General features: G+C 41.1%; 1 protein-coding gene across 1 annotated transcript in view; it reads left to right on the top strand.

The window, feature by feature from the left end:
* The first annotated feature begins 3,735 nt into the window (after positions 1–3,735).
* Positions 3,736–24,750, top strand: part of LOC115152868 (collagen alpha-1(I) chain) — a 36,645-nt gene continuing 15,630 nt past the window's right edge. The window contains exons 1-20 of the mRNA XM_029697758.1: positions 3,736–3,969; positions 5,584–5,787; positions 6,504–6,535; positions 7,336–7,371; positions 8,509–8,604; positions 11,603–11,674; positions 12,311–12,355; positions 12,786–12,839; positions 13,208–13,261; positions 14,935–14,988; positions 18,672–18,725; positions 18,991–19,044; positions 19,131–19,175; positions 19,994–20,047; positions 20,420–20,464; positions 20,585–20,638; positions 21,579–21,677; positions 21,924–21,968; positions 23,422–23,520; positions 24,003–24,056. Of these exons, the coding sequence (XP_029553618.1) occupies positions 3,888–3,969; positions 5,584–5,787; positions 6,504–6,535; positions 7,336–7,371; positions 8,509–8,604; positions 11,603–11,674; positions 12,311–12,355; positions 12,786–12,839; positions 13,208–13,261; positions 14,935–14,988; positions 18,672–18,725; positions 18,991–19,044; positions 19,131–19,175; positions 19,994–20,047; positions 20,420–20,464; positions 20,585–20,638; positions 21,579–21,677; positions 21,924–21,968; positions 23,422–23,520; positions 24,003–24,056 (1,332 nt within the window). The 5' untranslated portion in view covers positions 3,736–3,887. The remainder of the gene's footprint in view (positions 3,970–5,583; positions 5,788–6,503; positions 6,536–7,335; positions 7,372–8,508; positions 8,605–11,602; positions 11,675–12,310; positions 12,356–12,785; positions 12,840–13,207; positions 13,262–14,934; positions 14,989–18,671; positions 18,726–18,990; positions 19,045–19,130; positions 19,176–19,993; positions 20,048–20,419; positions 20,465–20,584; positions 20,639–21,578; positions 21,678–21,923; positions 21,969–23,421; positions 23,521–24,002; positions 24,057–24,750) is intronic.

Genomic DNA, 24,750 nt, shown 5'->3' on the forward strand with positions numbered 1-24,750 from the left:
ATTAGATTATGTCAGGAGAGTACCCAGACAGAAATAATCACACACCCATTTTTCAAGCTAGCATACAATGTCACAAAAACCAAAACCACAGCTAAATGCAGCACTAACCTTTGATGATCTTCATCAGATGACACTCCTAGGACATTATGTTATACAATACATGCATGTTTTGTTCAATCAAGTTCATATTTATATCAAAAAACAGCTTTTTACATTAGCATGTGACGTTCAGAACTAGCATATCAACCAAAAACATCCGGTGAATTTACTAAATTACTCACGATAAACGTTCACAAAAAACATAACAATTATTTTAAGAATTATAGATACAGAACTCCTTTATGCAATTGCGGTGTCCGATTTTAAAATAGCTTTTCGGTGAAAGCACATTTTGCAATATTCTGAGTAGATAGCCCGGCCATCATGGCTAGCTATTTTGACACCCACCAAGTTTGGCACTCACCAAACTCAGATTTACTATAAGAAAAATTGAATTACCTTTGCTGTTCTTCGTCAGAATGCACTCCCAGGAGTTCTACTTCAACACCCAATGCTGTTTTAGTTCCAAATAATCCATAGTTATATCCAAATAGCTGCGTTTTGTTCTTGCGTTCAAGACACTATGCGAAGGGTGACGCGCCGGCTCATATCGTGACAAAAAATTTCTAAATATTCCATTACCGTACTTCGAAGCATGTCAAACGCTGTTTAAAATCAATTTTTATGCGATTTTTCTCGTAAATTAGCGATAATATTCCGCCCGGGAGACCTTGTTTTCTTTCAAACACTGAAAATAGAAAATGGAGTCTTCACATGCACGTGCTCACCAGTGTCATTGTTCTCAGAACGACCACTTTCAAAAGCCCTACTGTTTTTCGCCCAGGGACTGCAGAGTCATCATTCCCCGTTCTGGCGCCTTCTGAGAGCCTATGGGAGCCTTAGAAAATGTCATGTTACAGCAGAGATCCTCTATTTTCGATAAAGAGACTATAGAAGGACAAGAAATGGTCAGACAGGGCACTTCCCATATAGAATCTTCTCAAGTTTTGGCCTGCCATATGAGTTCTGTTATACTCACAGACACCATTCAAACAGTTTTAGAAACTTTAGGGTGTTTTCTATCTAAATCAAACAATTATATGCATATTCTAGTTTCTGGGCAGGAGTAATAACCAGATTAAATCGGGTACGTTTTTTATCCGGCCGTGAAAATACTGCCCCCTATCCTAAACAGGTTAACAGTTGATGTTGAGATGTGTCTGTTACTTGAACTCTGTGAAGCATTTATTTGTGCTGCAATTTCTGAAGCTGGTAACTCTAATGAACTTATCCTCTGCAGCAGAGGTAACTCTGGGTCTTCCTTTCCTGTGGCGGTCCTCATGAGAGCTAGTTTCATCATATCGCTTGATGGTTTTTGCGACTGCACTTGAAGAAACTTTAAAAGTTCCTGAAATGTTCCTTATTGATTGACCTTCATGTCTTAAAGTAATGATGGACTGTTGTTTCTCTTTGCTTATTTGAGCTGTTCTTGACATAATATGGACTTGGTCTTTTACCAAATAGGGATATCTTCTGTATACCACCGCTACCTTGTCACAACCCAATTGATTGGCTCAAACGCATTAAGTAGGAAAGAAATTCCACAAAATTACTTTTAACAAGGCACACCTGTTAATTGAAATGCATTCCAGGTGACTATCTCATGAAGCTGGCTGAGGGAATTCCAAGAGTGTGCAAAGCTGTCATCGAGGCAAAGGGTGGCTACTTTGAAGAATCTCAAATATTAAATATATTTTGATTTGTTTAACACTTTTTTGGTTACTACATGATTCCATATGTGTAATTTCATAGTGTTGATGTCTTCACTATTATTCTACAACGTAGAAAATAGTCAAATAAAGAAAAACCCTTCAATGAGTAGGTATGTCCAAACTTTTGACTTGTACTCTATATATAACACCCACTATATATGTATTTGATGCAATATATATATATATATATATATATATATATATATATATATATATATATATTGCAGATACTGTACATCAAATAAGTCTAGTTAATGAAAGATAGGTGACGTAATTTAAGTAATAGCACAGCTCAACACATTTCAGAAGATGTTTAGAAGTGTTGATTGTTATTTGTGATGTCCAGTATGAGAGTGTGCACATGAATTTTTAAGGAAAAATATTGCAGTGTCCTAAGTCATTCAGTCCTCTTTCGTTTTTAAACAGTAGGTCATTAAAAATATAAATGTGACTTCCTCTCTTAGTGATGCTGAAGATACTGTAATAAACATATTAAAAGTTGAAATAATAATGCTGCAAAACATGTAATTGTTCCCTCTGATTATTTCACTCATTGTAATTAGAAAGTCAAATACATGTTTCTAGGTTGAGTGCCTCAGTGGCATACAGTAGAAAAGAAGCTAGGTGGAGAAGGAAGGATGTCAGATATGGCTACGTTAATAGAAGCCGCAACGTGTCCTCTCACTGAGAGTGCAATGAGAGTGCTTTGCAATACTGCCACATTTTCTTCTCTTCTTCTTCTCGAGCATCATCGTACACATGGGAGTGGCAACCCAGATTTGGATAAGCTGCATTATGCATGTCATGTAATTACAATGCATTCAATGCCAGAAGTGATTATTGTGCTGGATTGTATGCACCGTTCAATTGTCCTTATGAAATGTGTGTCAACCAAACACTTTGAAGAGTGAAACAAAATCATAATGAACAAAATAAATGAAAACAGAATGTTGAATGCACATTGTAGGTATATCATTTTAATTGAAGTTTTGTTTGGATGTTGGTGTCAAGTAAAAAACTTGAATGAGAGTGTAGCCTATACAAGTAATTAATTTCAAAATCATCTCAACAACTATAAACTCATGGCACATATCTGTTCAAAGCTCATTACATCAAGACTATCTTAGCACAATGTTATGTCGTCTTCATTCATAAGTGGGACACTCCATGCCACGTTTCCAATTATTGTCAAGGGTGATTCATTTCCAAACTATTGTGATAGCATTCATCTGTAGGACCCAATAATGTAAACATTATGGCTGTCATTGCTATCAATCAATAAAACGACATGAGAACCCATAAGAAATGTATCAACAGTAGGCTCCCTTCGACCAGCCTTAAGTAGCATCTCCATGTGTAAACTGTTAACATATGTGTGTAAAACTGTGTGTAAACGTCAATCAAAGCTTAATTTCTGAAGCAATTTTCATGATCTGTCATGTTCAGATACTTATTCAGATCCTTGCATTCTGATATTCCATGACACAAAGGTGTCTGCTGGAAAACATCCACATGCAACAACATCATCTGAAATTGCACAACCTAAACCCAGCTGTTACTATTCCACATAAAATAAAATACTTAGCTTACAACGCAATTGAAATAATGAAACACTTGATGGCATGTTCCAAAATGTGGATTTAAAAACGTTCCTGACAAATTGCCTCAAGTTGAATAGGCTACTATCAAGATTAAAGTAGGGTTGAAAATAGTTCGTTTGAATAAGAAAAAAATATCCATGGAGTCGGAAGATGACAGGCCCGGTGTTTGAATGTCCACGTTTTAACCAAAATGTGAACTTGTTTTACATGTTTTAAATGCCGCCCTTCCCCCCGAACTGTGAAGGAGGGACTCCTTTCACTTGAACATGTACAAGTTATCTTCTGCTCCCAGGACCTCCCCAAAAGTTTGGCATATAAAAGCCCAGTTTACTCATTTGTTTAGGCAGTAGGGAGGTTCTGTCAGGGTCTGGATTGGAGTAACAAAGAACCGGACACTACGTTTTATGGTTGGAGTCTGAGGAGTAAAACCAGGATTCCCCTTGCTGCAAAGAGTCTACATGTCTAATATTTAGACATGTTCAGCTTTGTGGATATTCGGTTAGCGCTGTTGCTGAGCGCAACAGTACTATTGGCGAGAGGTCAAGGAGAGGACGATAGTAAGTATCACTTTATATGAGATTATGGGACAGGGACGCTCGCAGGAAGAATTGGATAGCGCGTAAAAGGATGCTGCGCACCTTTCTTTTGTGTTTGGGATGTTACAAATGATGCTTACCTACCCTGTGGGAAACATGGCGTTAAATTGTCAGCAAACATCATCAAAGGGGTTATACCATTGCTTTTGGAGCTCTGAAGCTAGATGCATTGAACAAGGATTTTATATTGTTCTGCTTCCATGGCTGAGCGTTCGTTCCCTGGCGTGCAGACACATGTTTAGCGCGCCCCTGCCATCGCTGTTCACGCGCTGTTCCATGTCCTCGGGCAAGGGAAATTCTAGCTGCTACAAAAGCTTGGATGTGCAATGATGACATGATGTTCAGATGGAATTGGATTAAACTAAACATTTACAAACCACTTGAGAAAATATATATTGCTGATGTAAATTAAATAAAAATAAGCAATGAGGACATATTTTTCAGAAAAAAAGCTCAGAACAAAGGCCTGAGGCCTATCACCAAAATCTAGGAATTATATTATGAACAACGCAACAACGAATTATGCATGGACTGGAAAAAGCTCCTCAAAGATTAGACAATAGGAAAGCCACGCCTTATTCCCCATTGGCCTACTAGTATAAATGGAAGTTTGTAACCTATTTAACAAACCCAAATGGAATTTGCAACAAGAAGTTTCCATTGCTTCTTTTAGAGTAACTTTAAACCAGGGAGTCAAATTAAGTGAAAATAGTTTAACTATGACGTCTTCAATGGAATTGTCTAGACATCAATTGATCAGATTGGATATAGGGAGGGGCATGTGGCTCTGTAGATTGTGTCATTGTACAGGCTGGGAGCGCCACTATGTGGTAGATATTAACAATTACAAGTATAGGGACCCACCGGAACCCCAATTAGAGACCCTACAGGCTTGTCAGATGTTGGTTATAGGCCTAGGCCTGTCTGATGTTGGTTATAGGCCTAGGCCTGTCTGATGTTGGCTATAGCATTGCTTGTAGTTCAAAGTTCAAACATAGGCCTTGGTAATTATGCATGCCATAAAGCATTTCATTGCATTTGGAAACATTTTATGTTTCGAGGGGGCGGCTCCCCCATTTTTACCGACCACGTTACAACTCCCATTAGATGCTGGTCTACTGCAAAGGCAACAACCAGTGCAACACAATAGGACATTCAGTTAATTTATGCCTGTAGTAGGGAGTAGTAGGGCCTCTGTAGGCTGCTTTTTCTTAAATATTCTGTAAATAGGCCTACATCTAATAAATATCTAAAGGATTCTCAAGTTGGGCCTTGAGCCTTTGGGATCTTGGTAGGTCTAGGCCTTGCCAATCTTAGGCCTATGTCGATTCATTGAGAGTGGCCTCCTAGGATCCTACATTAGGTCTACAGTACCTGTAGCAGGACTTCAGTTTCACAGTCATGACTGGTTTTGCTCTTTTCTAGTTTTTCCTGCATTGTCACATTTTTATTTGAAGAGGTTTGGGTTTAGCCTACACGTTAGAAGTATGAGGCCTTCTGTTTAAATGATGTCACTTCTGATAGATTTATTTGCCATGTGACTTACCTTGCGTCTCCAAAACTCCATCTTCCCAGGTGGATTCGGCAGCTGCTCGTTGGACGGCCAACAGTACAACGATAAGGATGTGTGGAAACCCGAACCCTGCCAGATCTGCGTCTGCGACAGCGGAACCGTTATGTGCGACGAAGTGATTTGTGAGGACACAACCGACTGCGCCGACCCTATCATCCCCGACGGCGAATGCTGTCCTATCTGCCCCGATGACTCCGAGACAGAGGGTAGCCTACCTTTGATGACCTTATATTTAACCTTTATTTATTTAACTAGTCAGTTAAGAACAAATTCTTATTTACAATGACAGCCTAGGAACAGTGGGTTAACTGCCTTGTGCAGGGACAGAACAACATATTTTTACCTTATCAGCTAGGGGATTTGATCTAGCAACCTTTCAGTTACTGGCCCAACACTCTAACCACTAGGCTACCTGCTGCCCACCTGTGCTTTGTGGTAGTGTTCTGGCACCGCCTAGTGGCACCAGTTGACTGCAATGTTTCCAGTTATAGACAGAGGGGGACAAACCCGAAAGGAACCGAGCAGCCCTTAGTCTACACTGCCCAGACTGGGCTGGCCATTACTTAGAATGGACTGTGGATACCTTATTGATGAGAAGCAAATCATTCAATTGGATATTACTATTGCTTTTCTTTTCCCTCCACCTTAATGAATGGATTAACCCTGTTAAATGCTAGAGATGTGGACGTGCAGATTCATTTTACACTCACATCTCCTCATATATAGGCCTAATCAGCATTAAGCCTGTGATGTCTTCACATTGCTGTATGGGGTCCAGCCATCATGCATTCATTATCAACACAGTATTATTATACATTGAGAAACATTGTTTACAGGATAGTACTACTACACAATTCATGTTTGATATGAGTTTATAAGGGGTCATAATAATATTATATTTTCCTCTCAATTGATTTCATAGGTCCCCAGGGGCCAGTAGTGTCTGAGACAGAGGTATTTATGCACATTTTACTCCCAAGATTGATTTATGTCAGTGAAAATGTATTAGTGCATGACACAGGAGGTTGGTTGCACCTTAATTGGGGAGGACGGGCTTAGTGGTAATATCTGGAGCGGAATCAGTGGAATGGTATCAAATACATAAAACACATGGTTTGATGCCATTCCATTAGCTCCGTTCCAGCCATTATAATGAGCCATCCTTCCCTCAGCAGCCTCCATTGGTGCATGACTGTTATCATATTATTTAATAATAACAGTTCTGGCCTGCTTACAGGCATCATAAATGAGCCCATTATGTTCATTATGGGTAATATTTGTTGAAATGTGTGGTGTATGCTATTCATTTCAATTCATTCAAACTGTGATACCTTTCGAATGTGCTCTAGGCTTACCATTTGACTCTCCACCAAACAAACATTCAATTCCTTTATTTGTGCTAAGTATACTGCTACCTCAGTAGGATTACACCTCTCTCATTGGTGCCTCAGTAGGCCTTCACTTCTCTCATTGGTGCTTCAGTAGGACTACACCTCTCTCATTGAAATGCCTCAGTGTGCCTAAACCTCTTTCATTGGTGCCTCAGTAGAACTACACCTCTCTCATTGGTGCCTCAGTAGGACTACAGCTCTCTCTTTGGTGCCTCAGTAGGACTACACCTCTCTCTTTGGTGCTTCAATAGGACTACACCTCTCTCATTGGTGCCTCAGTAGGACTATACCTCTCTCATTGGAGTGCAGTGAAAGGAGCACTGTAGCACAGCTGATTCTCTTCCTCTTGTTGTTCTCCCATAGGGACCAGAGGGAGGAGTTGGCCCCAAGGGTGATGATGTAAGTTTCAAGTTCAACTTAGGACATAAGTTTAACTTAAGTTCAACTTGAAGTTGTTTATTTTGTGTAATTAAATTGTATAGCTTGCGACATGTCCTATGGTTTATATGTTCCATGAGAGGCCTAAGGAAAAACATATTCTGGTACGGTAGATTAGTGTCATTGATTCTTCTGATGAATCATGGCTTTGCAGAAGTGGTGCTTGAGGTGGAGGTTGGGATTTGAACTGTAAAGGATTGTAAACACAGGTGGACATTTTGGAAGGATAGGAGCAGGAGACGGTCTTTGGCTTATCTGCTGCTTCTGTTCAGTACAGAATCAAATGGAGTAACTAGACAGTGAAATTAGGTTCTGAGTTTACACACCTATTTAACACACCTTTAGAACATACCTAATGAACACACCTATTGAACACACCTATAGAACATACCTATGGAACACACCTATGGAACACACCTATGGAACACACCTATGGAACACACCTATTGAACACACCTATGGAACACACCTATGGAACACACCTATTGAACACACCTATTGAACACACCCATTGAATACACATATTGAACACACCTATTAAACACAGCAAAGCTAATTTGCAGTAGAGTTTTTACAGTACAATGTTATTGTAACTGTTTAACTTACACACGTCTTTAAAAGTAAAGGTTGACATTAGTTTCTATTGACAGATATAGATTTTTAAAATATTAAACATATTGACCTATTGACCTTTGTTTGAACGTTGACCTTTGCAACCCAGGTCAAATCAGCACTAGCATAAACGTTGATCTTTGCAACACAGGTTACACCAGCACTTGCATACCAACCGGTGTGAATGATTTTAAACATTTGAAAGAAAAAAATCAACAATGCCAGAATTGCTATTCACAGCATGCACTACTTCACCACTTCAACCACCACTTTTAGGTCTATACCAATTAAAATATCATTTATCTTATGAAGTGCATTAGAAGATAGGCCTGAATTTGTCTAATGCAGTGCACACAGAACTGTATTTATCTAAGTAACTCAGCCATGGGTTGTTGAAGGCTGAGCTGTTACTGAGTAGCTGTCTGTCAATATATATGTCTCTGTTACTGACTAGCTGTCTGTCTATCTGTCTGTCCATCTCTCCAGGGTCCTGAGGGTGTTCCCGGTAACGATGGCATGGACGGCCAGCCTGGCCTTCCCGGCCCCCCAGGCCCCCCTGGACCTCCTGGTCTTGGCGGTGGAGTAAGTAACCTCATGACAAGACAATATCCACTGACTATTCCTGTGGATATTGTCCAGTTACTACCAGTCTTGGACCAGTTATTTACATCCATGCTTTTTACCTGAGAGGAAATATCAACAGATATCTGAGTTAGAGAGCAGTGAGTTTACAGTAGCTCCCTGCTCCCTTCAGCACCAGTGGTGAGTTTACAGTAGCTCCCTGCTCCCTTCAGCACCAGTGGTGAGTTTATAGTAGCTCCCTGCTCCCTTCAGCACCAGTGGTGAGTGGACAGCTCCCTGGTTCTCTGATCTAAGGCAGGGTTATGGAGGAGAGGAGTTCGAGTAGAGGAGGGCTCTCCAAGCTTGTTTTTGGTGAGCTACCCTCCTATAGGTTTTCACTCCAACCCTGTTCCTGGAGAGCTACCCTCTTGTAGGTTTTCGCTCCAACCACTGTTGAAACCAACCTGATTCATCTTATCAACCAGCTAATTATTAGAATCAGGTGTGCTAGATTAGAGTTGGAGTGACACCCTACAGGATGGTAGCTCTCCAGGAACAGGGTTGGAGTGAAAACCTACAGGAGGGTAGCTCTCCAGGAACAGGGTTGGAGTGAAAACCTACAGGAGGGTAGCTCTCCAGGAACAGGGTTGTAGTGAAAACCTACTGTATGGTAGCTATCCAGGGACAGGGTTGGAGTGAAAACCTACTGTATGGTAGCTATCCAGGGACAGGGTTGGAGTGAAAACCTACTGTATGGTAGCTATCCAGGGACAGGGTTGGAGTGAAAACCTACTGTATGGTAGCTATCCAGGGACAGGGTTGGAGTGAAAACCTACTGTATGGTAGCTATCCAGGGACAGGGTTGGAGTGAAAACCTACTGTATGGCAGCTATCCAGGGACAGGGTTGGAGTGAAAACCTACTGTATGGTAGCTATCCAGGGACAGGGTTGGAGTGAAAACCTACTGTATGGCAGCTATCCAGGGACAGGGTTGGAGAGCCCTGGACTAGAAAGAGAAAACAGATAGGCACACATCTGTTATGATAGTAGATAGAAAAGGTTCCTCCTCGTTAATAGTGATACTAGTAGATACTTGCCCCATTTTCTAATGAATTGTTTGATGTAGCAAGCTGTTATTTCACCCTATATGACTAAAGCTACATCCCAAATGGCACCCTGTTCCCTATATAGTGCACTACTTTTGACCAGAACCCTGGTCAAAAGTAGTGTAATTTGTAGGGAATTGGGTGCCATTTTGGAGTTTGAGTTAGAGACAGTGTTATTAACAGTTCTAATCTATTATAAACATGACTTACAGTACAGACAGTGTTATTAACAGTTATAGCAGTTATAAACACGACTTATAGACAGTGTTAGTAACAATTTTAACCAATTATAAACATGACTTAGTGTTTTTAACAATTTTAACCAATTATAAACATGACTTACAGACAGTGTTATTAACAATTATAACCAATTATAAACATGACTTACAGACAGTGTCATTAACAATTATAACCAATTATAAACATGACTTACAGACAGTGTCATTAACAATTATAACCAATTATAAACGTGGTTACGGACAGTGTTATTAACAATTATAACCAATTATAAACATGACTTACAGACAGTGTTATTAACAATTATAACCAATTATAAACATGACTTACAGACAGTGTTATTAACAATTATAACCAATTATAAACATCATTTACAGACAGTGTCATTAACAATTATAACCAATTATAAACGGGGTTACGGACAGTGTTATTAACAGTTGTAACTAGTTATTAACATGAGTTACGGACAGTGTTATTAACAGTTGTAACCAATTATAAACATGACTTACAGACAGTGTTATTAACAATTATAACCAATTATAAACATGACTTACAGACAGTGTCATTAACAATTATAACCAATTATAAACGTGGTTACGGACAGTGTTATTAACAATTATAACCAATTATAAACATGACTTACAGACAGTGTTATTAACAATTATAACCAATTATAAACATCATTTACAGACAGTGTCATTAACAATTATAACCAATAATAAACGGGGTTACGGACAGTGTTATTAACAGTTGTAACTAGTTATTAACATGAGTTACGGACAGTGTTATTAACAGTTGTAACCAATTATAAACATGACTTACAGACAGTGTTATTAACAATTATAACCAATTATAAACATGACTTACAGACAGTGTCATTAACAATTATAACCAATTATAAACGTGGTTACGGACAGTGTTATTAACAATTATAACCAATTATAAACATGACTTACAGACAGTGTTATTAACAATTATAACCAATTATAAACATGACTTACAGACAGTGTTATTAACAATTATAACCAATTATAAACATGATTTACAGACAGTTTCATTAACAATTATAACCAATTATAAACGGGGTTACGGACAGTGTTATTAACAGTTGTAACTAGTTATTAACATGAGTTACGGACAGTGTTATTAACAGTTGTAACCAGTTATTAACATGAGTTACGGACAGTGTTATTAACAGTTGTAACCAGTTATTAACATGAGTTACAGGCAGTGTTATTAACAGTTGTAACCAGTTATTAACATGAGTTACGGACAGTGTTATTAACAGTTGTAACCAGTTATTAACATGAGTTACAGGCAGTGTTATTAACAGTTGTAACCAGTTATTAACATGAGTTACAGGCAGTGTTATTAACAGTTGTAACCAGTTATTAACATGAGTTACGGACAGTGTTATTAACAGTTGTAACCAGTTATTAACATGAGTTACGGACAGTGTTATTAACAGTTGTAACTAGTTATTAACATGAGTTACGGACAGTGTTATTAACAGTTGTAACTAGTTATTAACATGAGTTACGGACAGTGTTATTAACAGTTGTAACTAGTTACAAACATATTTTGCTGTTTTGTCATCTCTATGTTGTATGTATTTAGAAACATCCAAAGCTAACTATTTTTAGAAACAAATTGATCATTTCTTTCCTTTCCTCCAGAACTTCTCTCCTCAGATGCACCATGGTTATGACGAGAAATCCAGCGGCGGCCAGGCCCAACAGGGACCAATGGTACAAACTGCTTTTTTTCTTCCTCTGTGCTGTTTAGTGTGGAGAGTGAAGCCACATTTCCAGGATACATGTAATTTAATTTAATTTATTTGCGTAAAAACATATACAGCAAGATATACAAAGACATTGTATTCCCAGAGGATAGCACATAAAAGGAGTAATTAAAACACTTTTTTCCAAAATGCTCCTCGCTGAGACAAACCCCTTCAGGAACCCTGATAAGAGACAGTATCAAAACAGTGATGTTAACTATATGAAACACAGATAATGTGGACTGCTGCAATGCAAAACTGTCTTCACAAATGGCCAACCATTGTCTATTACCAAACATCTACAAAAATATTAGTCAGAGTTACGCAATCACATAGCCAGACCCCAGGCAGACCAGATTAGTATTGGTGTTTTTGAAGAAGATCATGGATCCTGTCGACACAGTAGAGTTTATACTAAGCTAGTGCTTAAACAGTACAATGCTTTCAGGTTTGCAGTAGTGCTCTGGTAGTGATCGCTCACAATCATCAGCTATTTTATCCTTTAGTTAACAATATCTCACAGAATCACTTTATCTCAATCAAAGGAGGTAACGTACTGCTGCAAATGGATGAATTGATTCATTGGTTGCTGTGTTTCCAACAGGGCCCAATGGGTCCCCGTGGTCTCGCTGGCCCACCAGGTAACACTGTAAGTATCCTCTCATTAGTCCTTTGATGTGTTGTCAACAACACCAACCTCACTCATCTCATTCTTTTTTGACAAATAAACATTTATTTGCATCTGTGTTTATTATAGCAGCTACATTCTCATGTTCCCTCTGACCATAACATGTCTATAGTTTGTTTTAGAGACTCCGCATACATTTCTACAGTATGCAATGTAGTATATTTATGTCTTAAAACAGTACGTCTTATAGGGCCGGTTTCCCGGACGGAGATTAAGTCTAGTTTGGGACTAAAAAGCATGCTCAATGGAGAATCTCCTTTGAAAAAGCCTTTTAGTACATACAGGATTAGGATTAATTTATTTCCGGAAAATGTCCCATCATTTGTTATAATAATAAGTCTTATAGCTTATATACTCTGTGTCATATGGTCTGATCTGTGTTCATGTCCAGGGTCCCCCCGGTCATCATGGTCCCCCTGGCGAGCCCGGTGAGCCTGGCGGTGCTGTGAGTATACAAACATTACAACTTCCTGTGCCCATCAGTATCACTAGACACACATTCTGAACGCATCACTTCCTGTCCATGACCATGTTGTAGTAGCCACCTCCCACGCACACACACACACACACACACACACACACACACACACACACACACACACACACACACACACACACACACACACACACACACACACACACACACACACACACACACTGACTATTCACACTTGTGTGTATATTATATTTCAGTGAGCCCTGTCATTTGTGATCTATAACAGTCATAATAAATGTATATTATACCCCAGTAACCTTTGACACAAAGCAACATACACACACACACCTCCCTTCATGCTTGTTTGTTCCCTGTAGGGTCCCATGGGTCAACGTGGTACAATGGGCCCCCCAGGCAAGAACGGAGATAATGTAAGTTGTGTTTCCATGATCTCAACTTTCCTTCTATCTCATTCCATTTGTCAGATCTGATCTCCACGTTCCTTCTATCTCATTCCATTTGTCAGATCTGATCTCCACGTTCCTTCTATCTCATTCCATTTGTCAGATCTGATCTCCACTTTCCTTCTATCTCATTCCATTTGTCAGATCTGATCTCCACTTTCCTTCTATTCCATTTGTCAGATCTGTAGCTCAGAAACCCTGATCATTAGTAAAGACAGTAAACTGAACTTAACATAGACTTCCTCTAGTTTTCCTCCTTTGCAACTTACACCATAATATTTCCCCCCACTGCATATTGACATGTATGAATACATAATTACATACATACTGTATTCATAATATATACAGTACCAGTCAAAAGTTTGGACATAACTAGTCATTCAATGGTTTTTCTTTATTTGTACTATTTTCTACATAGTAGAATAATAGTGAAGACATCAAAACTATGAAATAACACATATGGAATCATGTAGTAATCAAACAAGTGTTAAACAAATCAAATTGGGTTGAAGTCGGGTGAATGTGGAGGCCAGGTCATCTGATGCAGCACTCCATCACTCTCCTTCTTGGTCAAATAGTCCTTGCACAGTCTAGAGGTGTGTTGGGTCATTGTCCTGTTGATAAACAAATGATAGTCCAACTAAGCGCAAACAGTATGGGATGGTGTATCGCTGAAGAATTTCCAGATTTCCACCAGTCTAATGTCCATTGCTCATGTTTCTTGGCCCAAGCAAGTCTCTTCTTCTTATTGGTGTCCTTTAGTAGTGGTTTCTTTGCAGCAATTCGACCATGAAGGCCTGATTCACACAGTCTCCTCTGAACAGTTGATGTTGAGATGTGTCTGTTTCTTGAACTCTGTGAAGCATTTATTTGCGCTGCAATTTCTGAGGCTGGTAACTTTAATGAACTTATCCTCTGCAGCAGAGGTAACTCTGGGTCTCCTGTGGCAGTCCTCATGAGAGACAGTTTCATCATAGCGCTTTCATAGTTCTTGAAATGTTCTGCATTGACTGACCTTCATGTCTTAAAGTAATGATGGAATGTCATTTCTCTTTGCTTGTTTGAGCTGTTCTTGCCATAATATGGACTTGGTCTTTTACCAAATAGGGCTGTCTTTTGTATACCACCCCTACCTTGTCACATCAAAACTGATTGGCTCAAACACATTAAGAAGGAAAGAAATTCCACAAATGCACTTTTAACAAGGCACACCTGTTCATTTAAATGCATTCCAGGTGACTACCTCATGAAGCTGGTTGAGAGATTGCCAAAAGTGTGAAAAGCTGTCATCAAGGCAAAGGGTGGCTACTTTGAAGAATTAAATATATTTTGATTTGTTTAACACTTTTTGGTTACTTCATGATTCCATATGTGTTATTACGTAGTTGTGATGTCTTCACTATTATTCTATAGTGAAGAAAATTGTAAAAATAAAGAAAACCCTTGAATGACTAGGTGTGTCCAAACGTTTGACTGGTACTGTATATATATGTAATTTAATCATAATATTTGCAGTTTATTCATCACTTTTTTATGCATTTTTTTATGCCACATTATTGTCACTGTTTGCCACAGCATTGTTCACAGTGAGAGGACCTCTCTGTCTCTCCATCAACCTCACTCTCCTCTTTCCTCTGCAGGGTGAGCCTGGCAGGTCTGGTCGCCCCGGTGAGCGTGGCTCCGCTGGCCCTCAGGTGAGTGGCCCTCTAACCCTATAGATCAAGGGTCAAATGCTCCTATCCAAACAGACCTGGCTCTGATACCAAGGATGCCTTCCAAATGGCTCCCTAATCCATATGTAGTGCCCACAGGGCTCTGGTCAAAAGTAGTGCACTATAAAGTGAATAGGGTGCTATTTTAGATGCAACCCAAATATCAGTAGAGTATCTACAGGGTGGGATTTAAAGTAGAGTGTCTACAGGGTGGGATTTAAAGTAGAGTGTCTACAGGGTGGGATTTAAAGTAGAGTATCTACAGGGTGGGATTTAAAGTAGAGTGTCTACAGGGTGGGATTTAAAGTAGAGTATCTACAGGGTGGGATTTAAAGTAGAGTATCTACAGGGTGGGATTTAAAGTAGAGTATCTACAGGGTGGGATTTGAAGTAGAGTGTCTACAGGGTGGGATTTAAAGTAGAGTATCTACAGGGTGGGATTTAAAGTAGAGTATCTACAGGGTGGGATTTAAAGTAGAGTGTCTACAGGGTGGGATTTAAAGTAGAGTATCTACAGGGTGGGATTTAAAGTAGAGTGTCTACAGGGTGGGATTTAAAGTAGAGTGTCTACAGGGTGGGATTTAAAGTAGAGTATCTACAGGGTGGGATTTAAAGTAGAGTGTCTACAGGGTGGGATTTAAAGTAGAGTATCTACAGGGTGGGATTTAAAGTAGAATATCTACAGGGTGGGATTTAAAGTAGAGTGTCTACAGGGTGGGATTTAAAGTAGAGTATCTACAGGGTGGGATTTAAAGTAGAGTGTCTACAGGGTGGGATTTAAAGTAGAGTATCTACAGGGTGGGATTTAAAGTAGAGTGTCTACAGGGTGGGATTTAATGTAGAGTATCTACAGGGTGGGATTTAAAGTAGAGTGTCTACAGGGTGGGATTTAAAGTAGAGTATCTACAGGGTGGGATTTAAAGTAGAGTGTCTACAGGGTGGGATTTAAAGTAGAGTGTCTACAGGGTGGGATTTAATGTAGAGTGTCTACATGGTGGGATTTAAAGTAGAGTATCTACAGGGTGGGATTTAATGTAGAGTGTCTACAGGGTGGGATTTAAAGTAGAGTGTCTACAGGGTGGGATTTAAAGTAGAGTGTCTACAGGGTGGGATTTAAAGTAGAGTATCTACAGGGTGGGATTTAAAGTAGAGTATCTACAGGGTGGGATTTAAAGTAGAGTGTCTACAGGGTGGGATTTAATGTAGAGTGTCTACAGGGTGGGATTTAAAGTAGAGTGTCTACAGGGTGGGATTTAAAGTAGAGTATCTACAGGGTGGGATTTAAAGTAGAGTATCTACAGGGTGGGATTTAAAGTAGAGTATCTACAGGGTGGGATTTAAAGTAGAGTGTCTACAGGGTGGGATTTAAAGTAGAGTATCTACAGGGTGGGATTTAAAGTAGAGTGTCTACAGGGTGGGATTTAAAGTAGAGTATCTACAGGGTGGGATTTAAAGTAGAGTATCTACAGGGTGGGATTTAAAGTAGAGTATCTACAGGGTGGGATTTAAAGTAGAGTATCTACAGGGTGGGATTTAAAGTAGAGTGTCTACAGGGTGGGATTTAATGTAGAGTGTCTACAGGGTGGGATTTAAAGTAGAGTATCTACAGGGTGGGATTTAAAGTAGAGTATCTACAGGGTGGGATTTAAAGTAGAGTGTCTACAGGGTGGGATTTAAAGTAGAGTGTCTACAGGGTGGGATTTAAAGTACAGTATCTACAGGGTGGGATTTAAAGTAGAGTGTCTACAGGGTGGGATTTAAAGTAGAGTGTCTACAGGGTGGGATTTAAAGTACAGTATCTACAGGGTGGGATTTAAAGTAGAGTATCTACAGGGTGGGATTTAAAGTAGAGTATCTACAGGGTGGGATTTAAAGTAGAGTGTCTACAGGGTGGGATTTAAAGTAGAGTATCTACAGGGTGGGATTTAAAGTAGAGTATCTACAGGGTGGGATTTAAAGTAGAGTGTCTACAGGGTGGGATTTAAAGTAGAGTGTCTACAGGGTGGGATTTAACGTAGAATATCTACAGGGTGGGATTTAAAGTAGAGTGTCTACAGGGTGGGATTTAAAGTAGAGTGTCTACAGGGTGGGATTTAATGTAGAGTGTCTACAGGGTGGGATTTAACGTAGAATATCTACAGGGTGGGATTTAAAGTAGAGTGTCTACAGGGTGGGATTTAAAGTAGAGTATCTACAGGGTGGGATTTAAAGTAGAATATCTACAGGGTGGGATTTAAAGTAGAGTGTCTACAGGGTGGGATTTAAAGTAGAGTATCTACAGGGTGGGATTTAATGTAGAGTGTCTACAGGGTGGGATTTAAAGTAGAGTGTCTACAGGGTGGGATTTAAAGTAGAGTGTCTACAGGGTGGGATTTAAAGTAGAGTATCTACAGGGTGGGATTTAAAGTAGAGTATCTACAGGGTGGGATTTAAAGTAGAGTATCTACAGGGTGGGATTTAAAGTAGAGTGTCTACAGGGTGGGATTTAAAGTAGAGTGTCTACAGGGTGGGATTTAAAGTAGAGTATCTACAGGGTGGGATTTAAAGTAGAGTGTCTACAGGGTGGGATTTAAAGTAGAGTATCTACAGGGTGGGATTTAAAGTAGAGTATCTACAGGGTGGGATTTAAAGTAGAGTATCTACAGGGTGGGATTTAAAGTAGAGTATCTACAGGGTGGGATTTAAAGTAGAGTATCTACAGGGTGGGATTTAATGTAGAGTATCTACAGGGTGGGATTTAATGTAGAGTGTCTACAGGGTGGGATTTAAAGTAGAGTGTCTACAGGGTGGGATTTAAAGTAGAGTGTCTACAGGGTGGGATTTAAAGTAGAGTATCTACAGGGTGGGATTTAATGTAGAGTGTCTACAGGGTGGGATTTAAAGTAGAGTGTCTACAGGGTGGGATTTAAAGTAGAGTGTCTACAGGGTGGGATTTAAAGTAGAGTATCTACAGGGTGGGATTTAAAGTAGAGTGTCTACAGGGTGGGATTTAAAGTAGAGTGTCTACAGGGTGGGATTTAAAGTAGAGTGTCTACAGGGTGGGATTTAAAGTACAGTATCTACAGGGTGGGATTTAAAGTAGAGTATCTACAGGGTGGGATTTAAAGTAGAGTATCTACAGGGTGGGATTTAAAGTAGAGTATCTACAGGGTGGGATTTAAAGTAGAGTATCTACAGGGTGGGATTTAATGTAGAGTGTCTACAGGGTGGGATTTAATGTAGAGTGTCTACAGGGTGGGATTTAAAGTAGAGTGTCTACAGGGTGGGATTTAATGTAGAGTGTCTACAGGGTGGGATTTAAAGTAGAGTATCTACAGGGTGGGATTTAAAGTAGAGTGTCTACAGGGTGGGATTTAAAGTAGAGTATCTACAGGGTGGGATTTAATGTAGAGTATCTACAGGGTGGGATTTAAAGTAGAGTATCTACAGGGTGGGATTTAAAGTAGAGTATCTACAGGGTGGGATTTAAAGTAGAGTATCTACAGGGTGGGATTTAAAGTTGAATTAGAACCATTGTAATATATGGACATTAAAGTAAATAACCACTAATCCAAATCAAGTTAGTTTCAGCACTGAAAAGACATACAGTACATGAAGAATAAAGACTGTATGTTTTTCGTCTGTTATGACGACCTGTCCACATCATTCCTTCTTCTGCCCTACAGGGTGCTCGTGGAACCCCTGGAACTCCTGGCCTCCCCGGCATCAAGGGACACAGAGTGAGTAATAGGAGGAGTGACATGAGGATGCTCCAGGGTGAAGTTTCCCCTATGTACAGATCTAGGATCAGCTGCCTCCCGAAATCCTATCCCTAACCATTTGTAGTGGAAATGTATAACTGATCCAAGAACAGCAACTAGGGGCTACTTCACCCTACTCCCATGATGATATGACAGCCATGACACTACTACATTCCTACATTAAATTCCTAATCATACAGAACGGCACCTAACCTAAAAAAATGCTCTTTGATTTCCTTCTCAGGGTTTCAATGGAATGGATGGTGCCAAGGGAGACGGTGGCCCAGCCGGCCCTAAGGTTAGAGGTCAATCTAATGATATCTATCACAATGTACATCTATCGTTATCTGTTCTGGAGAACTCATCTGTTCCCTCTGACCACAGGGAGAGGGTGGTGCCCCTGGATCCAGCGGTAACCCCGGTGCTATGGTGAGTATCCTGTGCATATGATAAATACACTTTGATTTGAGTAATGCTCTCGTCTCAGTAAACATATCGGAGGCCATTAACTCTTAGGAACTTTAATGACATCAACCTGCCTTCCAGTAGTAGTAATTACTAAATAATGTTTTCTGAACAAATTGTTACGGTCAGGTAAAAGTAGCAAGCCACTGACATTGTTTAGTCATTACTGTACTCTCTAGTGTTACTGAACTCCCTCTCTTCCTCCCTCTCTTCCTCCCTCTGCTTCCTTCCTCTCTTCCTCCCTCTCTTCCTTCCTCTGCTTCCTTCCTCTCTTCCTCCCTCTCTTCCTCCCTCTGATTCCTCCCTCTCTTCCTCCCTTTGCTTCTTCCCTCTCTTCCTCCCTCTGCTTCCTCCCTCTGCTTCCTCCCTCTATTTCCTCCCTCTCTTCCTCCATCTGCTTCCTCCCTCTCTTCCTCCCTCTCTTCATCCCTCTGCTTCCTCCCTCTCTTCCTCTCTCTGCTTCCTCCCTTTGCTTCCTCCCTCTCTTCCTCCCTCTCTTCCTCTCTCTGCTTCCTCCCTCTCTTCCTCCCTCTCTTCCTCTCTCTGCTTCCTCCCTTTGCTTCCTCCCTCTCTTCCTCCCTCTCTTCCTCTCTCTGCTTCCTCCCTCTCTTCCTCCCTCTCTTCCTCTCTCTGCTTCCTCCCTTTGCTTCCTCCCTCTCTTCCTCCCTCTCTTCCTCTCTCTGCTTCCTCCCTCTCTTCCTCCCTCTCTTCCTCTCTCTGCTTCCTCCCTTTGCTTCCTCCCTCTCTTCCTCCCTCTGCTTCCTTCCACTTCTTCTTCCTAGGGTGCTCGTGGTCTTCCTGGTGAGAGAGGCCGCCCCGGACCCGCTGGCCCTTCTGTAAGTACTGCACAGCACAACCTTCACTGTTCGTTTGAGAGATTGATTGATTGGTTGGTCGGTTGATTGGTTGGTTGATTGAATTTATGAATTGAATGTAATTATAAACTGGGTGGTTCGAGCCCTGAATGCTGATTGGCTGACAGCCGTGGTATATCAGACCATATACCACGGGTATGACAAAACATGTATTTTTACTGAATAGCAGCAATACCATAAACACTATCTAGAATGGCACAGAAAAGTCAGTGACTTGTTGTCATATAGTATAAAGTATTAATGCAGTACTCCTAAAGATGTTCATGCCCATGTCTGGCTTTTGGAATATTTATTAAAGAATGGTCATAACAGTGTAATACCCTCTTTCTATAGGGTGGCCGTGGTAATGATGGCAACTCTGGTCCTGCTGGATCCCCTGTAAGTATCTTTATTACTGGTGACTAATCCTACCTGTCGTAGCAAGTCAGAGTACAGCACTCAGCGCCATGTGTTAGTCCTGACTATGTTAGCTAAATAATGTTTATTTGATCTCTTCAGGGACCCACTGGCCCATCTGGTTCCCCTGGATTCCCCGGAGGTGCTGGAGCTAAGGTATGTCATAGCCCCCCACCCCAAACCCCTACCCATTAACCCCTACCCCTAAACCCCAAACCCCAAACTCCCACCCCAAACCCCTACCCCTTAACCCCTACCCCTAAACCCCAAACCCCAAACTCCCACCCCAAACCCCTACCCCTTAACCCCTACCCCTAAACCCCAAACCCCAAACTCCCACCCCAAACCCCTACCCCTTAACCCCTACCCCTAAACCCCAAACTCCCACCCCAAACCCCTACCCCTTAACCCCTACCCCTAAACCCCAAACCCCAAACTCCCACCCCAAACCCCTACCCCTTAACCCCTACCCCTAAACCCCAAACCCCAAACTCCCACCCCAAACCCCTACCCCTTAACCCCTACCCCTAAACCCCAAACCCCAAACTCCCACCCCAAACCCCTACCCCTTAACCTAATCCACTTGTTGCTTCCAAATTCTCTGTCAATTGGATAGCATTGGATAGAGCCAGTTTCACCCATATTTCTTACGCCAGTCCTTTCCTCTCAAATCCATGAAGGGAAGTGAACAAGTGCAGACTTAGGGCAGAAGGGTAGAGAATTGGGACAGAGTTTGAGAACCTGATCTGATACAGGTAGTGGCCACCAGATGGCATATGATTACCTCATGGAACACCTCCGTCCTGTCCCTTTACTGTAGACTACTGTAATGTACAGACCTCTATTAGAGAGGAAACAGTGAGAGGAGTGAAAAGATGAAATCGTACTCAATAGGAATAATATAAACATAACACATAAAAACAAACAATGATTAATTATATTCCTACACACACACACACACACACACACACACACACACACACACACACACACACACACACACACACACAGAGAGATGATAACATCAGTTTCAAAGAATGTGAACATCCAGCACCCTCCTACACCCTCCTAATGTCCTCTCTGCTGCCCCCTTTAGGGAGAGACCGGTCCTCAGGGAGGCCGTGGCTCAGACGGACCCCAAGGATCCCGTGGAGAGCCCGGTAACCCTGGACCCGCTGGTGCTGCTGGACCCTCTGTGAGTACTGTTGTGCATGGTTGCCCTTAAATGCTCATATTATTATTTGTCCTGGTTGCTTGTGCTTGTAAGTCCTTATCTTATATATGCTTATAGATCATTATCTTTATATAGGTCCTTATCCTTATATATGTGTATATGCTTATGTTTACCCTCGTAGTGCACCGTTTAACCTCTGACCCCTGAAGTTTACTGTAATATAATGTCCCCCCCTCTCTTTCCCGCTCTTTTCCTGTAACCAAACAGGGTGCCCCTGGAAGTGATGGCCAATCAGGAGGCAAGGGTGCCACTGTAAGTATGAGCCTTGTGGATACATCTAACTGATGGTCTATGATTGATTATGTTCAAATGAACACTGGTAATACTATACGAAATATACTAATGATAATAAATGACATTTAGCAGATGCTTCTATGCAAAGCCATTAAGACTGTAGTATGTGGAACGCCATTAAGACTGTAGTATGTGGAACGTCATTAAGACTGTAGTATGTGGAACGCCATTAAGACTGTAGTATGTGGAACGTCATTAAGACTGTAGTATGTGGAACGCCATTAAGACTGTAGTATGTGGAACGCCATTAAGACTGTAGTATGTGGAACGTCATTAAGACTGTAGTATGTGGAACGCCATTAAGACTGTAGTATGTGGAACGTCATTAAGACTGTAGTATGTGGAACGCCATTAAGACTGTAGTATGTGGAACGCCATTAAGACTGTAGTATGTGGAACGCCATTAAGACTGTAGTATGTGGAACGTCATTAAGACTGTAGTATGTGGAACGCCATTAAGACTGTAGTATGTGGAACGCCATTAAGACTGTAGTATGTGGAACGCCATTAAGACTGTAGTATGTGGAACGCCATTAAGACTGTAGTATGTGGAACGCCATTAAGACTGTCGTATGTGGAACGCCATTAAGACTGTAGTATGTGGAACGCCATTAAGACTGTAGTATGTGGAACGTCATTAAGACTGTAGTATGTGGAACGCCATTAAGACTGTAGTATGTGGAACGCCATTAAGACTGTAGTATGTGGAACGTCATTAAGACTGTAGTATGTGGAACGCCATTAAGACTGTAGTATGTGGAACGTCATTAAGACTGTAGTATGTGGAACGCCATTAAGACTGTAGTATGTGGAACGCCATTAAGACTGTAGTATGTGGAACGCCATTAAGACTGTAGTATGTGGAACGTCATTAAGACTGTAGTATGTGGAACGCCATTAAGACTGTAGTATGTGGAACGCCATTAAGACTGTAGTATGTGGAACGCCATTAAGACTGTAGTATGTGGAACGCCATTAAGACTGTAGTATGTGGAACGCCATTAAGACTGTAGTATGTGGAACGCCATTAAGACTGTCGTATGTGGAACGTCATTAAGACTGTAGTATGTGGAACGCCATTAAGACTGTAGTATGTGGAACGCCATTAAGACTGTAGTATGTGGAACGCCATTAAGACTGTAGTATGTGGAACGTCATTAAGACTGTAGTATGTGGAACGCCATTAAGACTGTAGTATGTGGAACGTCATTAAGACTGTAGTATGTGGAACGCCATTAAGACTGTAGTATGTGGAACGCCATTAAGACTGTAGTATGTGGAACGCCATTAAGACTGTAGTATGTGGAACGCCATTAAGACTGTAGTATGTGGAACGCCATTAAGACTGTAGTATGTGCATGCATACGGGTGTTGGTGCATTAACGTGTGTGTTCTCTTGTCCATCCCATAGGGTGCTGTTGGTATCTCTGGTGCTCCTGGTTTCCCAGGATCCCGTGGCCCCGCTGGACCTCCCGGAGCTGGTGGTGGCCCCGGCCCCAAGGGTAACCATGTGAGTACCACTGTTACGATCACTATTTAGTAAATTGATCAAATAGTATTTCATGTATAAGTTTGCAGCACTAGTCCATTTTGTGATGTGCTTGGGCTGTTTTGATCAAGCAGTGGTGGTGAGTATTGCTTTGTAAATGAATACTACACAGAATTCAATAGAACACAGTCATTTAATCCATATCTATGGATGTATAAAAACAAACGTTTGTAGCACTACACTCCATTTTGTGATGTGTAACATAGCCCAGGAATTAGTGGTGAGTGTTACCTGATGTGCTGTGGAGGCTGCTGAGGGGAGGACAGCTCATAATAATGGCTGGAATGGAGCAAAAGGAATGGCATCAAACACATGGAAACCATGTTTGATGTATTTCATACCATTCCACCTATTCCGCTCCAGCCATTACCATGAGCCCATCCTCCCCAATTAAGGTGCCACCAACCTCCAGTGCTGATGTGATTTGTTTGTTTTCCCTACAGGGTGAGCAAGGAGCCCAAGGCTCCAAGGGAGAGCCCGGTGTAAAGGGAGAGCCTGTAAGTTGGACCGCCCTTATATATAACCTATGGAAATATTTATTTAACAAGCAGCTGACCATGTCTCAAAACATTTAGTGCTGATTTCCGGGACACAGATTAAGCAAGCCCAGTTGTGGGCCAAAAAGCATGTTCACTGGAGAATCTCCAATGACATAGGTTTTTTGTCCAGGATTATGCTTAATCTGTGTCTGGGAAACTGGACCACAGGTCTCTAACCCAGGGATAGACACCTGTTTCTTCTGAAGGTATTGTTAGACAGGGGAGTTTACTACAGGTCTCTAACCCAGGGATAGACACCTGTTTCTTCTGAAGGTATTGTTAGACAGGGGAGTTTACTACAGGTCTCTAACCCAGGGATAGACACCTGTTTCTTCTGAAGGTATTGTTAGACAGGGGAGTTTACTACAGGTCTCTAACCCAGGGATAGACACCTGTTTCTTCTGAAGGTATTGTTAGACAGGGGAGTTTACTGCAGGTCTCTAACCCAGGGATAGACACCTGTTTCTTCTGAAGGTATTGTTAGACAGGGGAGTTTACTACAGGTCTCTAACCCAGGGATAGACACTTGTTTCTTCTGAAGGTATTGTTAGACAGGGAGTTTACTACAGGTCTCTAACCCAGGGATAGACACCTGTTTCTTCTGAAGGTATTGTTAGACAGGGGAGTTTACTACAGGTCTCTAACCCAGGGA

Source organism: Salmo trutta, chromosome 18, assembly GCF_901001165.1.
Source record: "Salmo trutta chromosome 18, fSalTru1.1, whole genome shotgun sequence".
NCBI lineage: Eukaryota > Metazoa > Chordata > Actinopteri > Salmoniformes > Salmonidae > Salmo > Salmo trutta.